The 12,178-nt window shown below is 39.8% G+C and overlaps 1 protein-coding gene across 2 annotated transcripts in view; it reads left to right on the top strand.

Moving 5' to 3' along the window:
- TRIM2 (tripartite motif containing 2) overlaps positions 1-12,178 on the top strand; it is a 189,122-nt gene that overhangs the window by 133,762 nt on the left and 43,182 nt on the right. For both annotated transcript variants that reach the window (XM_011959780.1, XM_011959779.1), the window contains exons 4-6: positions 8,842-8,993; positions 10,173-10,353; positions 11,179-11,902. In XM_011959780.1, the coding sequence (XP_011815170.1) occupies positions 8,842-8,993; positions 10,173-10,353; positions 11,179-11,902 (1,057 nt within the window). The remainder of the gene's footprint in view (positions 1-8,841; positions 8,994-10,172; positions 10,354-11,178; positions 11,903-12,178) is intronic.

Raw genomic sequence — 12,178 nt, 5'->3', positions numbered from 1 at the left:
GGATTTCACCATGTTGGCCAGGCAGGTCTCAAACTCCTCACCTCAGGTGATCTGCCCACTTTGGCCTCCTGAAGTGTTGGGATTACAGACGTAAGCCATTGCGCCCGGCCTGTTTTTTTGTTTTGTTTTGTTTTGTTTTGAGACAGAGTCTCACTCTGTCGTCCAGGCTAGAGTGCAGTGACATGATCTCAGTTTACTCCAACCTCTGCCTCCTGGGTTCAAGTGATTCTCCTGCCTCAGCCTTCTGAGTAGCTGGGATTACAGATGCCCATCACCATGCCCATATTTTTAGTAGAAACGGGGTTTCTGCCATGTTGGCCAGGCTGCTCTCGAATTCCTGGTCTCAAGTGATCTTCCGAACTTGGCCTCCCAAAGTGCTGGGATTATAGGCATGAGCCACCATGCCTGGCCAGAAACCACCAGCTATTTTCACAGTGGCTGCACCAATTTACATTTCCACTAGCAAAGCATAAGTATTCTAATTTCTCAGCATCTTTACCAACCCTTATTATTTTTGATTTTTTGATTCTAGTGAGTATGTAATGGTATCTTGTTGTGGTTTTCATTTGCATTTGCTAAATGATTAACAATACTGATCATATTTTCATGTGCTAATTGACCATTTGTATATCTTCTTTGGAGAAAGTCTATTCAAGTCCTTTGCCCAGTTTTGAATTGGGTTGTTTATCTTTTTGTTTTTGAGTTATAGAATTTTTAATATGTTCTGGATTATTATACCCTTATCAGATATGACTAGCAAATATTTTCTCCCATTTTGTGGGATTTCTTTTCACTTTCTTATTAGTGTCCTTTGATTCAGAAATACTTTTAATTTAAGGAAGGCTAATTTCTCTATTTTTTCTTTTGTTGCTTGTGCTTTTGGTGTCATAGCTAAGAATCCATTGCTGATTCAAGGTTATGAAGATTCACCCCGTTTCCTTCTAAGATTTTTATAGTTTTAGCTTACAGTTAGGTCTTTTATGTATCTTGAGTTCATTTTTGTATAAGGTTTGAAGGAAGGGTTTAATTTCATTCTTGTACATGTGAATTTCCAGTTACCTCAGCATAATATGTTGAAAATGCTATTTTTCCCTTTGAGTTGTGTTGACACCCTTGTCAAGAATCAATTGACCATAGATGTATGGACTTCTTTCTGTACTTTCCATTTTATTCCATTGATCTATATGCCTATTCTTATGCCAGTACTACATTGTTTTGATTACTGTAGCATTATAGTCAGTTTTAAAATTGGTAACTATGAGTCCTCCAATTTTGTTCTTTTTCAAGATTGTTTTGGCTATTTAGTAGTTTTCGGTATTCAAGTCTTGCATTTCCTTGGTTAAATTTATTTCCAACTATGTAATACTCTTTTTGATAATATTGTAAATGGATTTTTTTTTTTTTTAAATAGAGACAGGTCTCACTATATTGGCCAGCCTGGTCTTGGGGCAAGCAATCCTCCTGCCTCAGCCTCCCAAAGTCCTGGGGATACAGGCATGAGCCACCATGCCTAGCTTGGATTTGTTTTCTTAATTTCACTTTTGGATTATTCATTGTTAGTGTTTAGAAATACAACTGATTTTTGTTTGTTAATCTTGTATCCTGCAACTTTGCCGAATTCATTTATTAGCTCTAATTGTGTGAATGTGTGTGTGTGTGTGTGTGTATTCTTTAGGATTTTCTGTATATAAGATCATGTCATCTCTGTATAGAGAAATTCTTAATTCTTCCTTTCCAATTTTGGTGCATTTTATTTCTTTTTCTTGCCTAAATGCCCTGGTCAGCACCTTCAGTACACTGTTAACTAGAAGTGATGAGAGTGAATATCCTCTTGTTCTTGATTAAGTATGATGTTAGCTGTGGGTTTTTTGTAGATGCTCTTTATTAGGAGGAGGAAGTTCCCTTCTATTTCTAGTTTGGCATGAAACGATGTTGGATTTTGTTAAATGCTTTTCTCACATTAATTGAGACGATAATGAGTTTTTTTCTCTCATTCTATTAATGTGATGTATTACATATAGTAATTTGTCTAGGTGAGCCACCCTTGCATTCCTGGGATAAATCCCACCTGCTCATGATGTATAATCTTTTTAATATACAGCTGGATTCAGTTTGCTAGCATTTTATTAAGAATTTTTTCATCCATATTTATAGGGGTTATTGGTCTGTAATTTTCCTGTGGTAGCTTTGGCTTTGGTATCAGGGAAATACTGGCCTAAGAGAATGAGTTAGGAAGTATTACCCCTCAACCTCTTCTATTCTTTTTAAAGAGTTTAAGAAAGATTGGTGTTAGTTCTTCTTAAAATATTTGGTTGAATTCACCAGTGAAACCGTCTGGTCCTGGGCTTTTCTGTGTTGGAAGTGTCCTGATTATTGATTCAATCTCCTTACATATTATAGGTCTATTCAGACTTTGTATTTCTTCATGTCAGTTTTGGTAGTTTGTGTGTTTTTAGGAATTTGTCCATTTCGTCTAAGTTATTCAATGTGTTGGCATAAAACTATCCACAGTATTCTGTTATAATCCTTTTTATTTCTGTGATGTCAGTAGTAGATTCCCCACCACTTTCCTTCCTGATTTTTGTAATTTGAGTCTTCTCTCTCTCTTCTCCCACACCACCCCTGCTGCACTTCCCCACCCCCCCACCACCTCGCTTTCTCTCTGGTCAGTCTAACTAAAGTTTTATCAATTTTATAATATCCTTTCTGTCAATTATATACTGTCCAACTTTTGTCTTAAGTATATTTTGTCTGATATTAGAATAGCCACTCTAGCTCCCTTTTGGTTACAGTTTGCATGAAATATTATTTTCCTTCTTTCACTTCCTTTTTTTTCTTTTCCTTTTTCTCTCTCTCTTTTTTTAAGAGATGGACTTGCTCTGTTTCCCAGGCTGGAGTACAGTGGCATGATCATAGCTCACTGCAGCCTCATACTCTTGGGTTCAATTTCCTGCCTCAGCCTCCTGAGTAGCCAGGACTACAGGCACATGCCACTGTGCTCAGCTAATTTTTGTGTTTTTTTTTAACAGACAGAGTCTCTCACTATGTTGCTCAAGCTGGTCTTGAACTCCTGGACTCAAGCAACCCTCCTGCCTCTGTCTCCCAAAGTACTGGGATTACAGGCATGAGCCACCACATCTGGCTCATCCTGTCACTTTCAACCTATTTGAGTCTCTGGGTCTAAAATTAGTATAGAGAGCCTATAGGTGGATTATGTTTTCAATCCAGTCTGCCAGTATCAGCCCTTCGATTTGAGAGTTTAATCCATTTAAATTAGTTAACTTAATTACTGAAAAGAAAGGCTTTCTTTCCTTTTGTCATTTACTATTTTTTTTCTGTATGGCATATCTTTTTGTTCCTCTATGCCTCCATTACTGCCTTCTTTTATGTTTGATAGATATTTTCTGGTATACCATTTTGATTCCCTTCCCATTTATTTTACTATGCATATTTTTATTTTTCTTTATTGTTTGCCCTGAGGGTTATAATTAACATTTTAGCTTATAACGATTTAATTCAAATTAATACCAACATAATTTCAATAGTATGTAAAATCCTTGCTTCTTTTAGCTTATATTTATATGTTATATGCTCATCTACATAGATTTGTAATTACAGATTATGCGGTTTTATGCAGTTTTATTTTATGTCACGTAGGAGTTAGAAACCAAAAATGCATTAATACTGACCTTTATATTTATCTATGTAGTTACCTTTACCTGCTTTCCTTATTTTTTCATGTGGACCCAAGTTACTTTGTAGTATATCAAATCAGGTCAGCTTGCAGGAATCCCTTTGGCATGACTTGTAGGGAAGGTATACTAGCAACAGACACTCAGTTTTTTTATTTCTGGTAATGTGTTAATTTTTCCTTCATGTTTAAAGGATAGTTTTGCCAGATAAAAAAGTATTGGTTGTCAGGCTTATTTTTTTTCAGCAGTTTGAATATGTTGCCCCATTGATTTCTGGCCTCTATAGTTTCTGATGAGAAATCAGCTATTAAAAAATCTGCAGCCGGGCGTGGTGGCTCACACCTGTAATCCCAGCACTTTGGGAGGCTGAGGCAGGCAGATCACCTGAGGTCAGGAGTTCGAGACCAGCCTGGCCAGCATGGTGAAATCTCGTCTCTACTAAAAACACAAAAATTAGCCGGGGATGGTGGCGCGCACCTGTAATCCCAGCTACTCAGGAGGCTGAGACAGGAGAATTGCTTGAACTCAGGAGCCAGAGGTTGCAGTGAACCGAGATTGAGCCACCGCACTCCAGCCTGGGTGACAGAGTGAGACTCATCTCAGAAAAAAGAAAAAAAATCTGCTTATGGAATATTTCTTGTACAAGATGAGTCACCTCTGTCTTGCTGCTTTCAAAATTCTCTCTTTGTTTTTGTCTTTTTATGTTTTGGTTATACTGTTTCTTGGTTTGGATCTCTTTGAGTTTTCCTGTTTGGATTTTATTAAGTTTTTTTTGGATGTGTAGATTTGTGTCTTTTATCAAATTTGGGAAGTTTCCAGCCATTACTTTTGCAAATATTGTTTCTTTCCCTTTCTCTCTTCCTCTCCTCTGGGACTCTCATTAGGTATATTTGGTACACTTGATGGTGTCCCACGGGTCTCTTAGGTTTTGTTACTGTTTCTTCCCCCCCCCCTTTTTTTTTTTTTTTTTTTGCTTCACAGACTGTATAATCTCAATAGCCCTATCTTCAAGTTAACCTTCTTCTTCCTGCTTGAATTTTCTGTGGAACTTTTCTAGTGGATTTTTCATTGCAGTTATATTTTTTAACCCTACAATATTTATATTTGGCTTTTAAAAAAGTAATTCCTATCTATTAATATCCTCCATTTAGTGAGACATTGTTCTTATAGTTCTTTATATATGGTTTCCATTAGCTCTGTGAGCATATATGAAAGAGTTAAAGTCAAGTAAGTCCAGTCTGGGCTTCTTTAGGGAGAGTGCCTATTAATTTCTTTTATTCCTCTTTGTGAACTTTGCCCTTTTTTGTGTGCTTCACTTTTTTCTAATGGAAACTGAACATTTAAAGTTGTATATTGTGGCGACTCTGGAAATCAGAGTCTCCCCTCTCTCTAGGGTTTTTTGTTGATGATTATTACAGTTTTTTGCTGTTGTTATTTGGTGACTTTTCTAAACTAATCATTTTATGTTTTTTCATTCCCCATTTTTATTATCCAATGGAACTAATTTTGTAAAGTTTGTATTTTTTATGTGGCTAATGAAGTCTGTTCCAGTAGATTAGCTACCAACCAGTGACATGACATAGATTTTCTTATGCTGCTGTTTTCAGTAACATCACTTCCCTGCAATCATTTAAAAATATGAATTAAAAAGAAGGATAATAATAGTAATGGATACTGATCTTTTGTCATACATGATGAACTCTGGTCTTGAGGATTTTTACATTTTTAGTGACTCTATATTATTTTGCATCCTTTTCTCTCTTCCAATGAGTATTCTTTGTCATCTCGCTTCTTACACTGCTGGGAAACTTCAGCTCAGACCACAAAATGCAAAAATATGGTATAGTATTTGCAACTTCTAAATGCAATGTGCACACTGATTCCCAAGTAAAATTTGCCTTTGGTCCAGACCCATTCCAGACATGAGGCCATGCTCCCTTCTTCCAGTGAAGATGTGGGAACTCAGTCCCAGACTAGATTAGTTTGGGAAGAGTGCCATTGGATTGACTAAGCACTGTTAATGTGGCCTATTCCCTCAGTTCATATACTTATATTCACCCCAACACCCTAAATAACCTGAGGGAAGAAGTCTTTTCACATTCTATTTTTGGTCTGTCCTCTGGTACATATGACTGGCAGTGACAACCTGCTTTAAAGAGACCTCCTGAGCACTGACCATAAAGATGAAATATTAGTAAATGCTAATCTAGTTGTATATAATCTAGAGATAAAATGTCTGGTAAAAGTAAACCACCTTTGGCTGAAGCCATGAAGTAATAAAAAAGCTCAGCCTTCATCGGAATTATGTTTCACAAATCCCAGGGGATGAAATTTTTCCAAAGGAAATCTCAGAATTTAGTGGGGAATGCTCAATTATCCTGCCTTCTGCCAGGAAGGAACAGAAATCCTCTGCCAGAAAAACAGGAAACCTCTTGGATTAAGAGGTTTTTTTTAATAACAAGTAAAATATTTATGATATGGGGCTTATATATTGTTACCAAGCATTTGCTGACACTGCATATAGTTTTAGATCATTCTATTTCCTGAACACATGAAGGCAAGCAATATGGTAAAATATCCAAATGCAACCCAAAGTATAGTCTTCTCTCACTGGGGAAATCCCTTGCAAGTACCCCTTAGCTCATATGGTCCCTCAGCAAATAATTATTGAACAGCTTCTATAAGCTGTGCTTTCTGCTGGATTGTATCAGACTTGGACCAAAATAAGGTGCAAATGACCGGTATTATAGTCTTTCTGTGGGATATTTGAATTTTCATTTGAGTTTATTTATTAAAACATATTTTAATGAGAAGTGTGAATACTTTTTTCCTTTTTGAAATAGGGTCTCCCTCCGATACCCAGGCTGGAGTACAGTGGCACAATCATAGCTCACTGCAGCCTCAAACTCCCAAGCTCAAACAGTCCTCCCACCTCAGCCTCCCAAGTAGCTGGGACTACAGGCATGTGCCACCACGTCCAGTTAATTTTTAAAATTTTCTTTGTAGAGACAGAGGTTTGCTGTGGTGCCCCAGCTGGTCTCAAACTCCTGGCCTCAAGTGATCCTCCCACCTTGACCTTCCAAAGTGCTGGGATTACAGGTGTGAGCCATGGCACCCAGCTGAGAAATGCATAAAAGAAACTTTGAGCAGCCAATGCATAAAAGAAACTTCCAATTGATGTTTCAAGCCTATTCCTAAAAGGCCTGCAGAGGAGCAAAGTACATGAAATTACATCTTTATGTGACAAAACAAAAGTGTCTTTCTAAACCTCTTACTTACTATGTACCTACTTGAAACTATGATAAATATGAAACTTAAAATTATCTTGGACATGGTTTGAAGGACTTTTATCTGAATTTGGTTCACCAGAAAAGATTTTTTCCAAAACACATGTTTGAGCTCAGTATGAGCAAGCTGAGTGCTTTATTCCTAGGAGAATCTTCTCCAGAAAGCACTATGGAACATAGTGAGTCTTAATGAGGAAGGAGGTATCCCTTGGTTGGTCTTACAAATGCCACCCGAATCATAGCTAAGAGCCTCCTCTCATTCGCTTATCCTCTCATTCACTCATTCAGCAGTGTTGTTGAATACCTACTAAATGTATGGTATTATCTAGGCTCCGGGTGGGAGAGTTCCTGGGCTTAGGAATTTAAAATCTTATATTTCATAAATTGGGTATAAATAAAAGGAATTTGGTGACTGCCTTCACTTTGTGAAAATCCATCAAGCTGCATTAAGATTTATGCCCTTTTCTATGTTGTGTTATACGTCAAGAAAAAGTTTCTCCTGAAAGTGCTTTGGGAATTGAAAACTGGAAGACATTATTTCCAGTTGAGAAAACAGGGTAATACTTCTACAAGGAAGCTAACTTTCTGGCTTTATATTATATTGTTACTGACAGTTCATCATTGTCAGGGTAAGTCATCATCATCATCATCCCCACAGCAGCTACAACATATTAAGAACTAATTATGTACCAAAGCCAGGTGCCATCTGAATTCTTCATGCATACTAACCTACTTATTCTTCATAGTAGCCCTGTGAAGTAGTTACTATTACTGTCTCCATTTGACAGAGGCAGAAATTGAGACACAGTGAGGCTGAAAATTTGTTCAAGGTCATTCAGCTAAATAAGTGGTGAAGCCAAGAGGCAAACAGATCAAACCTGAATTCTTATTTGGATAAGTCTCTTAGCCAAATAGTAGCAGTTCTCAAAGTGTAGTCCAGGAACTCTTGTGGGTCCCAAGACGTTTTCAAGCAGTCTTCAAGGTCAATGCTATATTTGTAATCATATGAAGACATTATTTGCTTTTTTCACTCTCATTCTCTCAAGACTGTACAGTGGAATTTTCCACATGCTATGTGATATATGCTATCACAACGAACTCAATGCAGAAGCGGATACAAATCTCCAGCTATCTTCTGTTAAGTCAGACGCTGCAGATATTTACAAAAATGGAAAACAATGCCATTCTTCCCACAACATGTTTTTGTTTTTCACAATATATTTATTTTCATAAATTACATTATTCACATTAACATTTAATGGGCTTATTACTGCTTTTAATAAATTAAATACTTTAAAATTTTTATCACTTCTGATTTTTAAAAATTTGATTAAATACTAATTTTTAAATTTTTTGTAGAAACAGAGTCTCGCTATGTTTCCCAGGCTGGTCTCAAACTCCTGCCTCAAGTAATCCTCCAGCCTTGGCCTCCCAAAGTGCTGGGATTATAGGCATAAGCCACTGCACCCAGCCTAGTTTCAATTTTTAATATAAGAAATATCTATAAATATAACCCACACACAAAAACTCTTTTAGAGCCCTCAATAATTTTTAAAGATTATAATGGGGTCCTGAGATCAAAATGTTTGAGCGCCACAGCCCTATACTGTTCTGCCTTAGGGGAGTGGATACCCAGAAGCTGGTTTTATGGGTATAGAAGGAGCTTAGAAGTCAGCTCCACTTCTGAGACCTGTCACATAAAAATGTATCCTTCCTTTTCTCCTGTGAAGCTGGACTTAATAATGCTGACATTCTGGGGTGGCTCTCATTTAATTATGAGAGACTGCAAGGCAAGTGCTTAGTGTAGAGTAAGCCCTCAACCCGTGGCCCAGAACCAGGAACTTTTCTTGTGTCATCCACAGGTGATGGAATTTTACTGCCAGTCCTGTGAGACTGCCATGTGTCGGGAGTGCACGGAGGGGGAGCACGCAGAGCACCCCACAGTTCCGCTCAAGGATGTGGTGGAACAGCACAAGGCCTCGCTCCAGGTCCAGCTGGATGCTGTCAACAAAAGGTGGGGCACCCTTCCCCAAACCCCCAACTGGCTGCCTGTACTTGAGGCGTGGCCTCATGGCCTCTTGTCTAGGTATAGCAGGAGGTTCATATTTCCCTTGAGATATCAGGCTTTGTGGGTAAATAAGTTATTTTATCATGGATTTGTTGTCATAAACTAATGAGTGTGGAAGGTTGTCTTCTGCCTGTTGGTAGAACTCCAACCTCCTTATGTTATGAGTGGCATTTTTCTTTTAGTACCTAAGTATGATTACATGAATTAAAGTACACTCAAAGAAAGTGCTCTCAGGAGAGTTCTGGAATTCATCCCTGAAACCAGGCTCTCTGAGGAGCCTTCCTTATCTGCTGTTCCTGACACACATACAGGCCATTTTGTTGGCTGTGACTGGCTCCTTTCTATCTGAGCTCTGCAAAATGGTCTTGAGCAATGATTGCTAATTTTCCTTGTTTTCCTGCTTCCAAGTTCCTTCTTTGGCACAGAAATGAAGGAACAGAGTAGCTGAGTGGTGCATGAGAAAGACCAAAGAGAGGAAATGAGAAGCCAGCAGGAAAGCAGACAAAATAAATCTCTCTACTGATAGCTGCAGTGAGAAAAGTGTGGTTGTTCTATAGTAATTCAAAGAACTTGGAAACTTACGAGAAGTTCTCAAGAAACTGAGTATGGATAGTGTTTTATGTGGCTAGGGGAAAAGACACAACTATTAGAATAGTGGTTCTCGGCCATTCAGCAATGCCTGGAGACATTTTTTGTGTCACAACTGTGTGTTTTGGCAGGGGGTTGGGGAATGGGAGGCAGGGCAGGGAGAGCTATTGGCATCTGGTAGAGGACAGGATGCTGTTAAACATCCTGCAATGCACCAGACGGCCCCTGCAACAAAGAATTAACCTGGCCAGAATGGCTTTTCAGAGAACTTCAAGTCTTTACACCCTTAATTAATTATCAAAATTGGACAATTGATGGTAGATTGAAATTGACAATTTTGATTGTCTCTAAAGAGACAAAGTCTCTTCTCTCTAAGGCAGTAATTACGTCATATCTTATTCTGTTCTCTGGTTATTGTTTTTTAAAGATGATGATGAAAGGCATAGAAATTTTTTTAAACAAAATGTAGTGTTTAGATAGATTTTGGAATATTTCTGGGTTGAGGTTAAATAATGACCTTTAACGACTGTCCACCAGGCTCCCAGAAATAGATTCTGCTCTTCAGTTCATCTCGGAAATCATTCATCAGTTAACCAACCAGAAGGCCAGCATTGTGGATGACATTCATTCCACCTTTGATGAGCTCCAGAAGACTTTAAATGTGCGCAAAAGTGTGCTGCTTATGGAACTGGAGGTCAACTATGGCCTCAAACACAAAGTAAGACCAGAATCATTACAGATGTCCTAGAAGAGACATGATATCCAAGGGCACTAGCTTATTGTTTCCTAATAGCAACAAGGGGTCCTTAAGTGTCATCATTGTATAGTAAACTATAGTTTTCACTGAATGTAATATCTAGCTATTTTTTTTCCCCTATTTTCAGCAAAATTCGATGACTCTGTGACTTTAAGTACTAGTTTATAATTTGACAAGAGGCACGGTTGAATATAATATAATGCTTTCAGGATTTAGAGTTAAACTGGATTGTTTTCATTCCTCAATTATAACGTGAAATAGTTTCTTAATTGCTCTCTCACCCACACCAACCTGTTAGTCAGCTTCAAATTGAACCCTGACTGCAGCCTTTGTTTAACTCTGCATATCTGTTCACAAAACAGGGATGAAAAACCTCTGGTGTTCAGATGTGGAGAGTTTTCATTTGTTTACTTCCTGTTCCTTTAGATGGTGATGGGGCAGCTTTGGACACTGGGGAAAGATACTGAATAATGAATATTTCAGATGTCAGGCATAGCAATTAGTTTGCTATGCTCTTGGTTTTCTGTTTTCCCCTCTCCAAAACACATGAGCCAAGAAATACATGTGTGGAAGAGAGGGCAAGGCGGAAGGGAAACCTCGAGAAGGTACTGGGAATACAATTTAGGACGTTGCATTAGCACTGGGTTCCCTGGGTTGACAAACACCACTTGCTCAGAGCCACCTGCGTGGGCAGGTGTAGAGCCTCCTTCTCTCTGGGGGAGGGCACTGCCCCGGGCTGGGCCCCGCCCTGTGGGACAGCTCACCAGGCCTCCGGTTTTCCCGCAGGTCCTCCAGTCGCAGCTGGATACTCTGCTCCAGGGGCAGGAGAGCATTAAGAGCTGCAGCAACTTCACAGCGCAGGCCCTCAACCATGGCACGGAGACCGAGGTCCTGCTGGTGAAGAAGCAGATGAGCGAGAAGCTGAACGAGCTGGCCGACCAGGACTTCCCCTTGCATCCGCGGGAGAACGACCAGCTGGATTTCATCGTGGAAACCGAGGGGCTGAAGAAATCCATCCACAACCTCGGGACGATCTTAACCACCAACGCCGTCGCCTCAGAGACGGTGGCCACGGGCGAGGGGCTGCGGCAGACCATCATCGGGCAGCCCATGTCCGTCACCATCACCACCAAGGACAAAGACGGTGAGCTGTGCAAAACCGGCAACGCCTACCTCACCGCCGAACTGAGCACCCCGGACGGGAGCGTGGCAGACGGGGAGATCCTGGACAACAAGAACGGCACCTATGAGTTTTTGTACACTGTCCAGAAGGAAGGGGACTTTACCCTGTCTCTGAGACTCTATGACCAGCACATCCGAGGCAGCCCGTTTAAGCTGAAAGTGATTCGATCCGCTGATGTGTCTCCTACCACCGAAGGCGTGAAGAGGCGCGTTAAGTCCCCAGGGAGTGGCCACGTCAAGCAGAAAGCTGTGAAAAGACCCGCAAGCATGTACAGCACTGGAAAACGAAAAGAGAATCCCATCGAAGACGATCTGATCTTTCGAGTGGGTAAGGAGAGGGCTTCTGTGCCTGATGCCTGAGCTGGCACTGGTTAAGGGGTAACTGGGCACGTGTCATTGCAAATAGCAACACTGCAGCCAGGAACTCTACCTGCAGGTGTTGGGAGATGTACTGCTGTAAAATTTGATACCTTTGTTAGTCGAGCTTATGCAGTCTCCTCCAGAGATATTTCCTTCTCTTCCGCCTCTAGTCTCCTCCCTACTCCCTCCTTTCTGTCCTTCCTCCTCTTTAAAACACAAGGACTGCATATTCATTGTAGGAAAT

This window comes from Colobus angolensis, unplaced genomic scaffold (genome assembly GCF_000951035.1).
Source record: "Colobus angolensis palliatus isolate OR3802 unplaced genomic scaffold, Cang.pa_1.0 Scaffold5, whole genome shotgun sequence".
Taxonomy (NCBI): Eukaryota; Metazoa; Chordata; class Mammalia; order Primates; family Cercopithecidae; genus Colobus; species Colobus angolensis.
Note: the sequence above shows the minus strand (reverse complement) of the source record. Positions and strands in the feature narration are given on the sequence as shown.